Genomic DNA, 12,624 nt, shown 5'->3' with positions numbered 1-12,624 from the left:
AGGCTGGGGCATTGAATATATTTTAAGGCAGGGATAGATTTTTGAGCGATAAGGGAGTAAAGGGTTACGGAGAGCGGGCAGGGAAGTGGAGCTGAGTCCATGATCTTATTGAATGGCAGAGCAGACTCGAGGAGCCAAATAGCTTACTCCTCCTCCTACTTATGTTCTTTACAAGGCCCATGATGTCGGGGACAGTCCCTTGGGTGGGGACTCCCTACATGAGGAGTTCCCACTTCCTTGGCCCAGTTAGGACCTAACTTCTTGATTGGAAAAAGTGCCTTAATTTTAAATTGTCTGATAATTCACTTTTTTTTTTAGTTTTGAATTCCCATGTGATTTTCAACTGTTATTTACATTCAAATGATTAGAGATTTTTTTTTTAGCATAAATAGCTGCGTTGTTATTGGGAGTAGACTGTATTTGAAGTAGTTTAATTTGCCAGAATGGTTAGTGGTAGAATTTTAGTCGGTGTTAATGAAATGAATGTTTTAAAGTAACATTGCTTTCCCCCCCCCCCCCCCCCTCATCTTTCTTTGCAAACTTCACACTACACTTTATTGAACAGCTTTTTAAAATTAAAGATAACGCTTAACAACACCAGCTTTCTAATGCCGAGCACACTTGAACTTGGAATCTTCGAATCGTGCAGCAGAGAAGGCCATTCGGCCCATTGTGCCTGTACCAGCTCTTTGAAAGAGCTATCCAATTAGTCCCATTCCCCTGCTTTATCCCCATAGTCCTGAAAATGTTCTTCTGTTCCAAGTATATATCCAATTCCTTTTCGAAAGTTACTATTGAATCTGCTTCTATTACGCTTTCAGGCAGTGCATCCCAGAGCATCATAACTCTCAGAGCAAAATGAATTCTCCTCCAGTTGCCTCTGGCTCTTTGCTTAAACTAAATTGTCTAACTAGACTTGGGTGTTGATGTTGCAAAGTATTCAATGTGTATGTGTGCCTATAGAAAACCTGTGTTCAGGTGTATTGAAGCTGTATTATCTTCAACTTCAGGTTCATAATTGAAGTCTTACCCAAGCTAAAGGGTTGAAAGTCACTTTCCATTGACTAAAGGCCCTTGGTATATGGAATCCAAATTCCAATGGATACACAATCCATCTCAAACTGCCATGCTGCAGTTATTCTCTCAAGTGCCCGAGGGTAGAAAGTGTGGAAAGAGGAATTCAATAAGCAGGCAACCGGAGATTGTCTTCAAAAGGCTCCCAGTGACCTGGGATTGGTTGATGCTAGTACAAAGTACAAGTGTGTCTCATTCCTCCCGGACTGGAATGCTTCCAGCTGATGAGTGTATGTTTAGTTTTAAAAAGAAAACAAAAGCTGTGTGGGACTGAACTATGTAGACTGACTGGAAATCGGATTGATGTGAACCCAAGGAATTGGGATAAAGTTGAAAATCGCACGTGACTGGGTCATGTCACTTTTTGAGAATGATTAAACTCTGTAGCTCCCTCCTCCTGTGTACCGAATTCCTCTGTCCTTGCAAATAACAGTACTGTGGGCTGAAGGTAAAATGATCTCTTTGAATGTAATCAAAAGACTGGAGATCCATCATGTTTGACCTGACAATAGCTACAACAGCCAAAACGGTGTCTTTTTGCCCACAGGGAATGTGTTGACAGAGATGTAGTGCATCTGTCACGCATGCTTGCCTTCCTTATTAATAATTAGCTGCCTCAATGTACACAATGATCATGGGACCAGAAAAGGGGAAAATGAATTTACAGCTGCTGTGGTATGGGCATTTAGTTTAATGTCCCCGAACCCTAATGTTGCATAAAATTTTTTAACCCTCTTCTGTCTATGCAGACGAAGCTTTTAACCCTTGCAGTTCAATGAAATGATGGTCTGTCTCACTGGGGCAGCTAGTTCCTAAACCTCCAGCCCTGATGCAGCCCTTCAGTATTAGTATCTGGTATTGAACTGTCAGCTTAAGAGTTAATAATGCCTGCAACTGCCGTTCAGCTGTGGTTCAGTGGGTAGCACACTTGCCTCTGAGTCAGAAGGTTGTGTGTTTAAGTCCCATTCCAGAGTCTTGAGCACATAAATCTAGGCTGCCATTCCAGTGCAGTGATGAGGGAGTGCTGCACTGTCGGAGGATGAGGTGTTAAACCGAGGCCCTGGTTGCCCCCTCGGGTGGATGTAAAAGATCCCATGGCACTGTTTTGAAGATGAGCAGGGGAGTTATCCCTGGTGTTCTAGCCAATATTTATCCCTCAATCAACAGAACAAAAACAGATGATCTGGTCATTATCACATTGCTGTTTGTGGGCGATGGCTGTGTGCAAATTGACTGCTGCATTTCCCACATTACAACAGTGACTACACTTCAGAAATACTTAATTGGCTCTAAAGCGCTTTGAGCCATCTGATGGTCGTGAAAGGCGCTATATAAATTATTTTTTTCTATGCTGCTCTTAGGGGAGGTATAAAATCTTGTAGCACAGAACGAGGCCATTCGGCCCATCGTGTGTGTGCTGGGACTTTGAAAGAGCAATCCAATTAGTCCCACTCCTCCTCTTTTCCCTAGTCCCGCAAATTTTCCCCTTTCAGGAATGGAATCCATCGTAATCTATTCCTTGGCCTTGCTTAACCCAAGTCTATTTGTAGTGCTGCTTCACTGTCTGAGATCCGTCAATTCAGCACAGACTGGGGGTTGAACTTTGTGTGTGGGTGGGAGAGGCTGGGGGGGGGGGGGGAAAGGAAGAGAGAGAGAGAGAGAATATGGGGGTGGTCTTCTGATCGTTGTGGTTCAGAGATGGTGATTATTGTCTCTAAGCCACACTGGGAATGCACTTATTTTGAGTAAATGACAGTAAGTTCAATAATTGGTCTGAAATTGCAGTGTGAGATTGTATATCTATCTATCCATGCCCATCAATTGCTTTTGTGTGAATTTTGCGACCGACCTTTCAAATGAACAAAATTCTGCTGATTGATGGGTTTTCTGTGATTGTGACCCTTCCAGACTAATTAAAGATTTATTGTTGGGGGAGGGGTGAAGCATCAGTAGCGCAGCATGTGAAGTGGAGTAATAGGCACTTAAACTGTCTCGCTTGGTCTGGTATTCTCCTGAGGTTAAAGGCCTTGGATCACCTATTGACAGACAGCCACAGGTTTTGGATAACCGCATGGTCAATATGTTGAACAGCTTGGACTATTTGAGATTTTTGCAGTAAGCTTTAGTTTTGAATGGACTCAATAAATGTTCCATTTACTGTAGTGGCGACGGCTTCATGAATGACTTTGTCAAAATGATGATTGTCAGCAGACTCCCTGGTAATGGACTTTAATAGAATTATAAGTATAGGAAAATTCTTGTGCACATTTAATAGTCCAAACATGTCTTGTAGTATATTAGACTTCATGACGTCTCAGACAGCAGTCCTTCAGCTCTCCCCTGTTGAGTGTTAAACTGCTGTGCATCTCTTTAAGCAACCCCATCCTTAGTTTCACTAGCGTTCCCAGTTTAAAAAAAAAATATTGCCCTTCTTACTCGAGGCACCAGCTTGTGCCGTGGTAAATACCGTTCAACAGAGGGGTGGATTTTCTCTGGTACCTCGCCCAAGAAGCTGTGCCAGTCCAGATGCTGAATGTCAGTCGGCTCTTTGACTCTGAGGAGGGGGTGAGCAGCATTCGAAAGAAAGACTTGCATTTATATAGCGCCTTTCACAACCACCGGACATCTCAAACCACTTTATAGTCAATGAAGTACTTTTGGAGTGTAGCCACTGTTGTAATGTGGGAAACGAGGCAGCCAATTTGCGCACAGCAAACTCCCACGAACAGCAATGTGGTGGTGACCAGAAAAAATCTCTCTTTTTTTAATGTTATGTTGATTGAGGGATAAATATTGGCCAGGACACCGGGGAGAATTCCCCTGCTCTTCTTCGAAGTAGTGCCGTGGGATCTTGTACGTCCACCTGAGGGCAGATGGGGCCTCTGGGATCTCATCCGAAAGACAGCACCTCCGACAGTGCAACACTCCCTCAGCACTGCACTGGCGTGTCAGCCTAGATTCATGTGCTCAAGAATCCTGGAGCTGGACTTGAACCCACAACCTTCTGACACCGAGGGGAGGGTGCTACCCACTGAGCCACATTCCTGACCTGATTTCCACACACCGTTCCGAGAGTAGGAACCCTATAATTTGTCCCTCCTTCCAAGCCCAGAGATACTGAGGCCGGAAGCAGCAATAAGCTGCAGTGGTTCTATGGTTTTGAGCAGCTGTTTCAGTTTTAAACACTGCCATTGACGAGCATTTCCAACAGGACTCTTCTTCATATTCACGTTCCCAGAAGTGTGTGTGTTGTGGAGCCCTGTCGATCTGTCTCCAAAGCACTGATTTTTGATACCTTACTAACCTTAAAATACTTGTGTAGCCTTCGACAAAACATCCCTCCTCGACAGACTTTGGCTTGCGTTCCCGGCTGGGCATGTAAAGACCTGTTTATGTACTGCCCTCGGTAATGCCAGAAGTGATGTTCAATCAACAGCTGCACTTGGAATTCTTGGCAGATATTTCATCATCTGCATCACTCTGTGGCTGCAAACCACCGGTTCACTGGCTGGTGTTTTGAGTGAGCATTCTGGAACCTGTCACTTTTTTTTTTTAGCCTTGATGAGGGCCACAATTTTTTTTTTCATTTACCCCCACCTGTTCTGTGAATATTCACGTGCTTTAATAAGTTTAATGCATTTCTATAGACACTCAAATCCAAACCTAAGGATGTTCTCATCTGGTATTAATTTGTTCCCCCCCCCCACCCCCCACACACCACTTGCACTCACATATTTCTCAAATCCGCTATCGCTTACTAATGTTTTGTTGAGCCTTCTGACTTGAAAAGTGAGTGTCGGTGAATGGGGAGGGAATTAAACAAATTGGACACATACCAAACTTAATGTATCTCAACTCTTGTAATTTGAATATTTTTTTCAAATTTAGGAATACTGCTTGGGGCCTTTGTACTTTGTAAAGTTGAAGGCAATTTTTTTTTTTAGACATAGCATCTGTCCTGCCCCCCAGCCTCCCCATGCTTCCCCAATGTTGCTGTGTTTCCTTGTCCGATTAGGCTCATTGGGGGTAGAACATGAACCAACAGACTCTGATGGAGCAGCGGTGAAGAGATTTAGATGATGAAGTTTCAACCAAGTGAAGCATAGTCAAATCAGCCGAGGATTCGGTGACTATTTTTAATCTGGGATTCTGAGAAATGTTCATCCCTTTGCCTCTGTGCGTTAGATTCTTTGGGAAGCGGCCTCCACACGCTCAGGGCCCACCCAAACTTGGCCTAGCCTTTCTGGGGTGCTGAATCTAATCCCTGCATTCCTCCTTGCCATCATTACAGTTGGCAAATTTCTGACCTCTGTGTTCATTCTTCAGCAGAGGAGGGAATTAAATTTAAGGGTGGGGGATGCTGGGAGGAAAGGAGCCACAGAAGTTCACAGCACAAGACCATTCGGCCCATTGTGTCTGCCGGCTGTCTGATTCTCAAAATCCAAAATGGCTCCCAATTGAACATGGTTCCCCCACCCCGGTATCGCTACCTTCCTTAGAAGTGTGTGGGGGGCAAGGGGAGGGTGGGAAATACATATTTTAAATTGACAAAACCGAGCAATAGCAAAACTTTCAGACCATGAACTGACTATACAGAGAATTGATTAAGAATAAATGAACCATTTTTTTTTGTTGGCCTGAGTAATTTCACAATTAAGGAGCAAAATGAGACATGCTGTGGAGCAGGCCCGAGCATCCCAGTTATAAGTTCATTTAGGTCGTTTGCGCTTCTGGTCGGCACCCAATGTCAATTAAATGAGACATCAATTATCCTCGCTTTTCCCCTGCATGCTGTTATGCTGCATAACTTAAAATTAATGTTCATCTCCCTTCCCAATTTTCGCGATCCGATTTCGAAAGCCTTCATTTATTTAAGCATTGCTATAGAAGCGAGCGTGTATATCTGTCGCCGGTTACTCTTCAATCTACACTCTCACACACGCAGGAACTGAACCTTTTCCTGATCATTTTCCCCCTTCCCTCCCCCCACATCAATTTATGTTACAGCACTCCAGGGGCTGTGATTTTGAATGAGCTGCAGTGAGGTATAATAGGATCCAATAAACATATCACCGTTTTGATACATTATGCCGCTCCTGCTGTTTAATAGTTGTGTGAGTCATGCCAGTGAGGAACCATTAACAATTTTCTGTTCGAAGCTGATGAAGGGAGTGTGAGCACTGAGCAGTGTATGGCTTTTAAATGGAAAAAATGATGCAGGAGTGTGTGTTTTTTTAAGAAGTCAGAGCCTCCCTGATATTTGCGGGGAAGGCCGAAAACGACCAGAGATCTCGGCAAGGCCCAGGATGCGGAGCTCCTGACCAACTTCACGGAAGAGCCTCGTTATCTTTTTTTTTTATAGATCGTTTCCCACCCGGCTTGACAGTCTGTCGGTGGCCGGGAGGGATAACTGGTGGCAGCAGCCGCGGACCCTTCGGGATGGTCTCTGGCAATCATTGGGAGGGGGTGGTGGGTGGAAGAGGTCTGCCATCGTGGGTGTGGGGGGGGGGGTGGTGGGAGGAGAAAGGAAAGAGAGGCCGCGATTGGCAGAAGGGCAGGCTGAAGGCTAACTTGAGGGGCCAGGGGGAGCACTGCTGCAGCGGGACACTCTGACACCACAAAACATGTCGTCGTGGAAACAGCCAACGTGCTCGGCGGGTTAGAGGCATGTTTTGCGCATTTGACAATTTAAACCCCTAACCCCCCCCTCCCCTCCTGCCCGGTGGGGGGGCTTCATATCCAATGCCAGTTTTTTTTACATTAGGTCCCTCCACCACCTACAAAAACCCAATGGAAAGAGGGAAGGGGACATTTTCTTGCAGACATGTGATACTCTGAAATGTCGATCACTTTCTTTGAACAAGTCATTAGTTGTCCTGTTGCTTAACCGTGTAACTGAGTCATGCTTCATGTGTAACTGCAATCCTCTTCATTTCCCAAGTCTCTAAACTATTACTTCACCGGGTGTATTTTGTCAGTTGTAGTAAAACTGAGGAGTTCTGATACCCTAAATAATAGTGAAAACTGGTCACTATATTGTAACCGATAATCTATTCCAGCAATAACTGTGCTTCCAGCCAGTGGTTGGCTCAGTCTCTCTCTCGCTTCCTTCCTCGCTCCCTATGAGGAAGTAAGCATTGTCTACCACCGCAGCCACTTCTGGTTTTGGGGGAGTTTTCTGCACCACATCATGCACTCAGTTCCTATGTGACCTGGCCAGTCAGTCAGTTGACATGTGTGCTGCTGCAGCCTTGTCACAGAGGACCGATATTTTAAAACAATAACTCTTGCATGATCTTTTTGTAGAATGGAGCCATTGATGTTTGCAGTGCAGAAGGGCTGCACTGCAAGCTTGGCTGAGCCTGTCTGCACCAGCCCTTTACTGGGGCAGTCCAAACTAATCGGTAAAACTGGGCGGGTTGTGAATCGGGCGTCCAACCCCAAACCGGCCAGGTGTCTTCGGCAGCGTTCCCCCTCATTATAAACGAGGGTGCGCGTTCATTTTTAACCGGCTGCGCAGCCCGTTCAACGTTCCGCGCACGTGTGGATTTTCACACTGATAAAGCCCGTCCCAGGCGGCGTTGGGCTTCCGGCGGGGTTAGTTTAAAATCTGGGTGCAATAGCCTGTTGCCCGACACATGCACGGGTAGAGTGCACCCAAGAATGTACTAAGCTAAGTGATTAATTTGGCGTCTATTTTTCACGTTACATTTGCTTTCTCTATTGCGTGACGGTGTTTAATGCGCAGGAGCAACCAGAAGTCCTGTTTTGATTTTGGAGTGTTTAAAAGGTTAATCTACTATGTGAAGAGAGCATCCAGCTCAGTTAGGTTTTGTCCCCATAAACCATTATCCATTCTTTAGAAAGGACGGTGTCTGTGAGTGAAGGAGAGAAATGTGTTTTAATATAGCCTGTGTTGACCAAGTTAGTGCCGAGCTGCTTTTTCAGGGTTTGGCAGCAGGCCAGCCTTGAAAGGTTAGGCCAGAGGTCCTGGCAGATCGGGTTGCATTACAGTCATGCACAATTCACCTGAAGCTGGTAGCACAGCGCATTTAATTTATCGTGAATTAAGATTTTGTTCTGTGGCTGTGGCCTAGTTTTTTTTTTAAAGCCTCCAAGCAGCAATTGGCAGCGAGAAGCTGTCTTGAGACCTCACAGGAGGACCAAGTGATTTTCTAAGCTCGGTGATTTCCAACTACTGAAAACCAATGGGTCGCTGACTGGCAGAGTGCCCTAGCAGTGAGGAATCTGACAGACGGCCTAGGCCTCCAGGATCGCTTACACATGCAGATGAATCCACTTCCTCCAGCCAAACCATAAAATATTTAACTCCGTCTGAATCACTTCACTTAACTTTCTGCAGAGGTTTTTTTTTGTCGTGATAACTCTCTCACAGCTCCATTTATTCGGAGGGTTTGCAACTCTGGCGCACCTGGCATTGATTCTGCTGCGTGACTCGAGCCCCTGTGTGAACGCCGGATGACTTGACTCTGGATTTACAGAGTTAAACGCTTAATGCCTCCCACTGACGGTGTGACTGGAGTGAATCCAGGATGCTGTTGGCTGTAAATCGGGCCTGTGGCCCTTCCAGGAGTCTCTGTGCGACAATAAAGGTCTATTTCCCAGCAACATCGCACAACGGCAGTCAGCACAATGTACAGACGTCTAGTTCAGTGGCTGTGCGCGGCTCTTGAAAGGGAACTCGAGTCTTGTAAATGGCAGCTGCTCTGCTTTTAAAATGCAGGTTGTGCAACAAGCGAACATGCGCCGGGGTAAAGGAAAGGGTAGCTACAAATCTGGCCTGGTCTGTAATTCTGGAATCCGATTAAGGGGCTGTGGTTACTGAAGGAAACTTGTCAGCGACTTGCTCATTCAAAGGTTCTCTGGGTTCGGGGTGGGTAGGGGGAATAGAAATGCATTTTAGGGGTGGGGGACAGATTTTAACACTGATTTCCCCCCCCCCCCCCCCCCCCCCCAAACCAAGGCCCTCTTGGAGGGCACTCAACCAAAGCTGCCTTAGTCCTGTGCCAGCGGGCCTCCACAATCATACTTCACCACGATTCTCATTGCATGGGTGCATTGCCCTCTGATCGTCTCAGTGGTGGGAGCAGTCTTGTGGTGAGGGGAGATGCTAAAAGCAGCCACTTGCTTTTTATCCTGTCATGGCCGAGTGGTTTCACTCTGGCTACTAATGAGCGCAGCCGTAGTCCTGCATCTATAAGGAATATTTGGATCAGTGGAATGCAGTTAACCAGACCTATTTAATGTTCTGTTTATACCGAGGCCCAGTTGGAAACCATGCGAGTGAATTGAATGAAGTTGCTGCTCATATATATATTTAATTTGATTACACTGCTGGAGCGGTTATTTTTGTTCTCCTTTTCTATATACACAGTGAATTCATCTATCACATTTAATGGGGAATGGAAATTCTGTACCTACAAGTCATATGGCTTTGCAACCTATTGGGCACCAGTTCAACATTTGTAACTTGAACAATTTGCGCTGTTAAATAGTCTTTTGGAGGGTTTGCTTCTGATCCAAATTGGAAATCCCAGTTTAAGTGGGTTTTGTTTCCAGTGTCTATTTGCTGATTGGTTGTTTAGAGTTGGTTGGCGTTTTAATAAATGAATTTTGTTGTCCTCCCCTCCAATGTTCGACCTCTTTTTTTTTTCTCTTGTATTGGTGCCAACCCCTATAAACGGTGACCAAAGTACAAATGCTATAATGAATAAATAGATAGCTAATCTGAAATCGTTTTATTATCTCCGATTCAATAGTCCCTTTCAAAAGGGAATTGGATATATCCTGGAAGGGGAAAAAGTTGCAGCACTATGGAGGAAGAGCAGGGCAGTGCGACTAATTGAACAACTTTCTCAAAGAACCGGCACAGGCTCAATGACTCGAATGACCTCCTTCTATGCTACAAGACTCTCAAATGGTTGTATGAGAGGAGAAATCTCTCCAATCCCACTATCCTGAGGCGATGACATTTGGTGGGAGATAGCCCAGTGGCTCAGTTGCTTTATGCACTGCTTGGTATGGAGCCAAGTCTTACAAACCAGGGAGCTGCCTGACTTTTGTTGACTTAACCCAGGCAGGTTGCATTCTTGCCTCTGGGCCAGAAGGTTGTGACCTTGAGCCCATCATTTAGATTGACACTATTACGCTGAGGGGAGGCTGCGTTGTTGCAGGACCCTATCGTTTAGTTGGGGACCCATTTTCCCCTCAAGGGTGGACATCAAAAATCCCAAGGCACTATCCAAAAAAAAAGCAAGGCATTTTCCATTTTCCTGCCACCACTGCCTACCCCCCCGGCCCCCCCCCCCACATCCTCAACCAACATGACCAAAAATGGACGAACTGGTCAGTTAGTCTGGGTTCAGCTCGTGATTGCTTTCTCGTGACTTGACTGGAAAGTCTACGTGCAAGGACATTGGCTGGGAGCAGAGATCAGTCTCAGTTGTGATGCCTCCCATAGTTGGATAACATAATACTTGGGGCTCAATTTTTCTGCCCATTTATAGTCAGCGGCCTGAAAATCTAGCCCGTGTGGTGTGAAAACAAACCTGTTCCTGGTACGGGAGGGCTGCCAACATTGCAGGCGAACAGCCCAGCATTGTATTCGGGGGTTGTTAGGATTTGCAATGCACTGCCTGGAAGCAGATTCATTGGCCACTTTCAAAAGGGAATTAGATATATACTTGAAGGGGGGAAATTTGCAGGCTAAGAGGTAAGAGCAGGGGAGTGCGACTAATTCAGTAGCCCTTTCAAAGAGCTGGCACAGGCTTGATGGGCCGAATGGCCTCCATCTGTGCTGTAAGACTGACGATTCTGAGAGGCGATCAATTGGAAGGGGCAGGTAAAATTGCAGGTAAAATTTCTGAATCACCAGGGTGAAATTGCAAACCGGTTTCTTCCACTTGCATCCGTTGTAAAACTTACCAACTTGTTGCCTGCACAGCCCGGAGGGGCCTGTGCGCATTTTGCTGCTATCTGTGGTCTGAAGCGCTGAAGGAATCTTTGACCTTTTTAAATTCTTTGCTTGATTCGCAGCCAGAGTTTGAGCAGACTGTTTTCCCCCCCACAAATGTTTAAACCGGATTTGTTTGTTTTGCCTTTTGCAGAGTTCCGTGCACTCGTCCAATGGGGACAAACCCAGAAACTCTACGGAATACCCCAACCATCTCAAGAAGAAGAAGACTGAGGAGCGAGACTCTGTGAACGACTACGTAGGTCTAGTGTTTGGTATTTTGGGTCTTTCTCTGACCCATCGTGCTGGGGTGGGGAACAGCAGAGTCAAAGACGTATTTCCCAAAAATTCCCCCCTCCCAGAATTGGCCTGAACTTTTATCGGGTTTTTCGTCTCTCCCAGGCGATCGTGTGGTTTCGAGTGGGGTGCGGAGTCTATATATTGTGATGTGCAAGGCGACGCAATTGTGTGGGACAGGCTCGATGGACCAGAGGGTCTGTACCCGTTCGTCATTGTATGTTATGTTCCCCTGCCCCAACACAATTGGAATGAATGAGGTGCTGTATCCTATTTAAATATACCGGCTCCACTCACCACTTTTTCTATGTTGCATGTGTCCTAAACAGTGAGTATTATCATTTTCCTTTTGTTTCTTTTTCTCCTCTTATCCCTCGCCCCCCCCCCCTCTCCACCTACGAAATAAGAGTGCATCCCACCACCTCTGTTTACCAGAGGTCATGAGTATTTGAATTTATTGCCCTACACCTCATGTTATCTTAACCAACCTGGGAGCAGTGAGGTTGGAGTTTGATCCAGCAAGGTGTTAACCATGCAGTGGTCAGTTTACATTCCATCCCAGCACTGCAAGAAGCATCACAGTTAAATAGCTTGCAAGCATATAATAAAAATGTTGGCGCAATATTTATCTGTCGCGTTTAATAAGGTAATAGATTGCCGTCAGCGTGATGTGAAAAGTAAATCTTACGACACCGTTGCTGCACATTTTTTTTTTTTTTCCCCCACTGAACTGATTAGACACAGGAATGTGACTCAGTGATATGATGAATGGAAAATAATTTCATTTGCAATATCGGAAAGCCCATAAACCACCAGATTCTCATGTTGCCCTTTGAGTAACTCAGTACAATCTATTCACTGTCCCTCTCCTTGAGGAGGCTTTCTCATTTTGTCAGGATGTTTAAAAAACATAGAAACAAGACTGAGAGGGAACGTTCCTGTTTTCTTATGCTGAATTCTGGCACCTCTGATTGAAGAATTAGGAGCAGGAGTAGGTCATACGGCCTTCTAGCCTGCTCCGCCATTCAATAAGATCATGGCCGATCTTCAACACAGTCCCATTTTCCTGTCTTTGCTCCTGACTTTCAGCTTTCTGCTGTGTACTTGAACCGTGTGACCTGGAAATGGCCGTAATGTCCATTTTACTTGGTCTTTTTACTGTACCTGTTTCCCTGTGCTGCCAAATGGTAGAATCATTTCCAATTTGTACTTTGTTCATTGTTTACCCAATTCTCTGTTTTGTGAAAGGAAAGGAAACTCAATTTATGACCCTCAGAAAT

At 45.4% G+C, this 12,624-nt stretch overlaps 1 protein-coding gene across 2 annotated transcripts in view; it reads left to right on the top strand.

The window, feature by feature from the left end:
- The window catches only part of LOC139228567 (transducin-like enhancer protein 1), a 158,188-nt gene that overhangs the window by 100,388 nt on the left and 45,176 nt on the right, over positions 1–12,624 (top strand). For both annotated transcript variants that reach the window (XM_070859693.1, XM_070859692.1), the window contains one exon: positions 11,202–11,306. In XM_070859693.1, coding sequence (XP_070715794.1) covers positions 11,202–11,306 — 105 coding nt within the window. The remainder of the gene's footprint in view (positions 1–11,201; positions 11,307–12,624) is intronic.

Source organism: Pristiophorus japonicus, chromosome 18, assembly GCF_044704955.1.
Source record: "Pristiophorus japonicus isolate sPriJap1 chromosome 18, sPriJap1.hap1, whole genome shotgun sequence".
Taxonomy (NCBI): domain Eukaryota; kingdom Metazoa; phylum Chordata; class Chondrichthyes; family Pristiophoridae; genus Pristiophorus; species Pristiophorus japonicus.
Note: the sequence above shows the minus strand (reverse complement) of the source record. Positions and strands in the feature narration are given on the sequence as shown.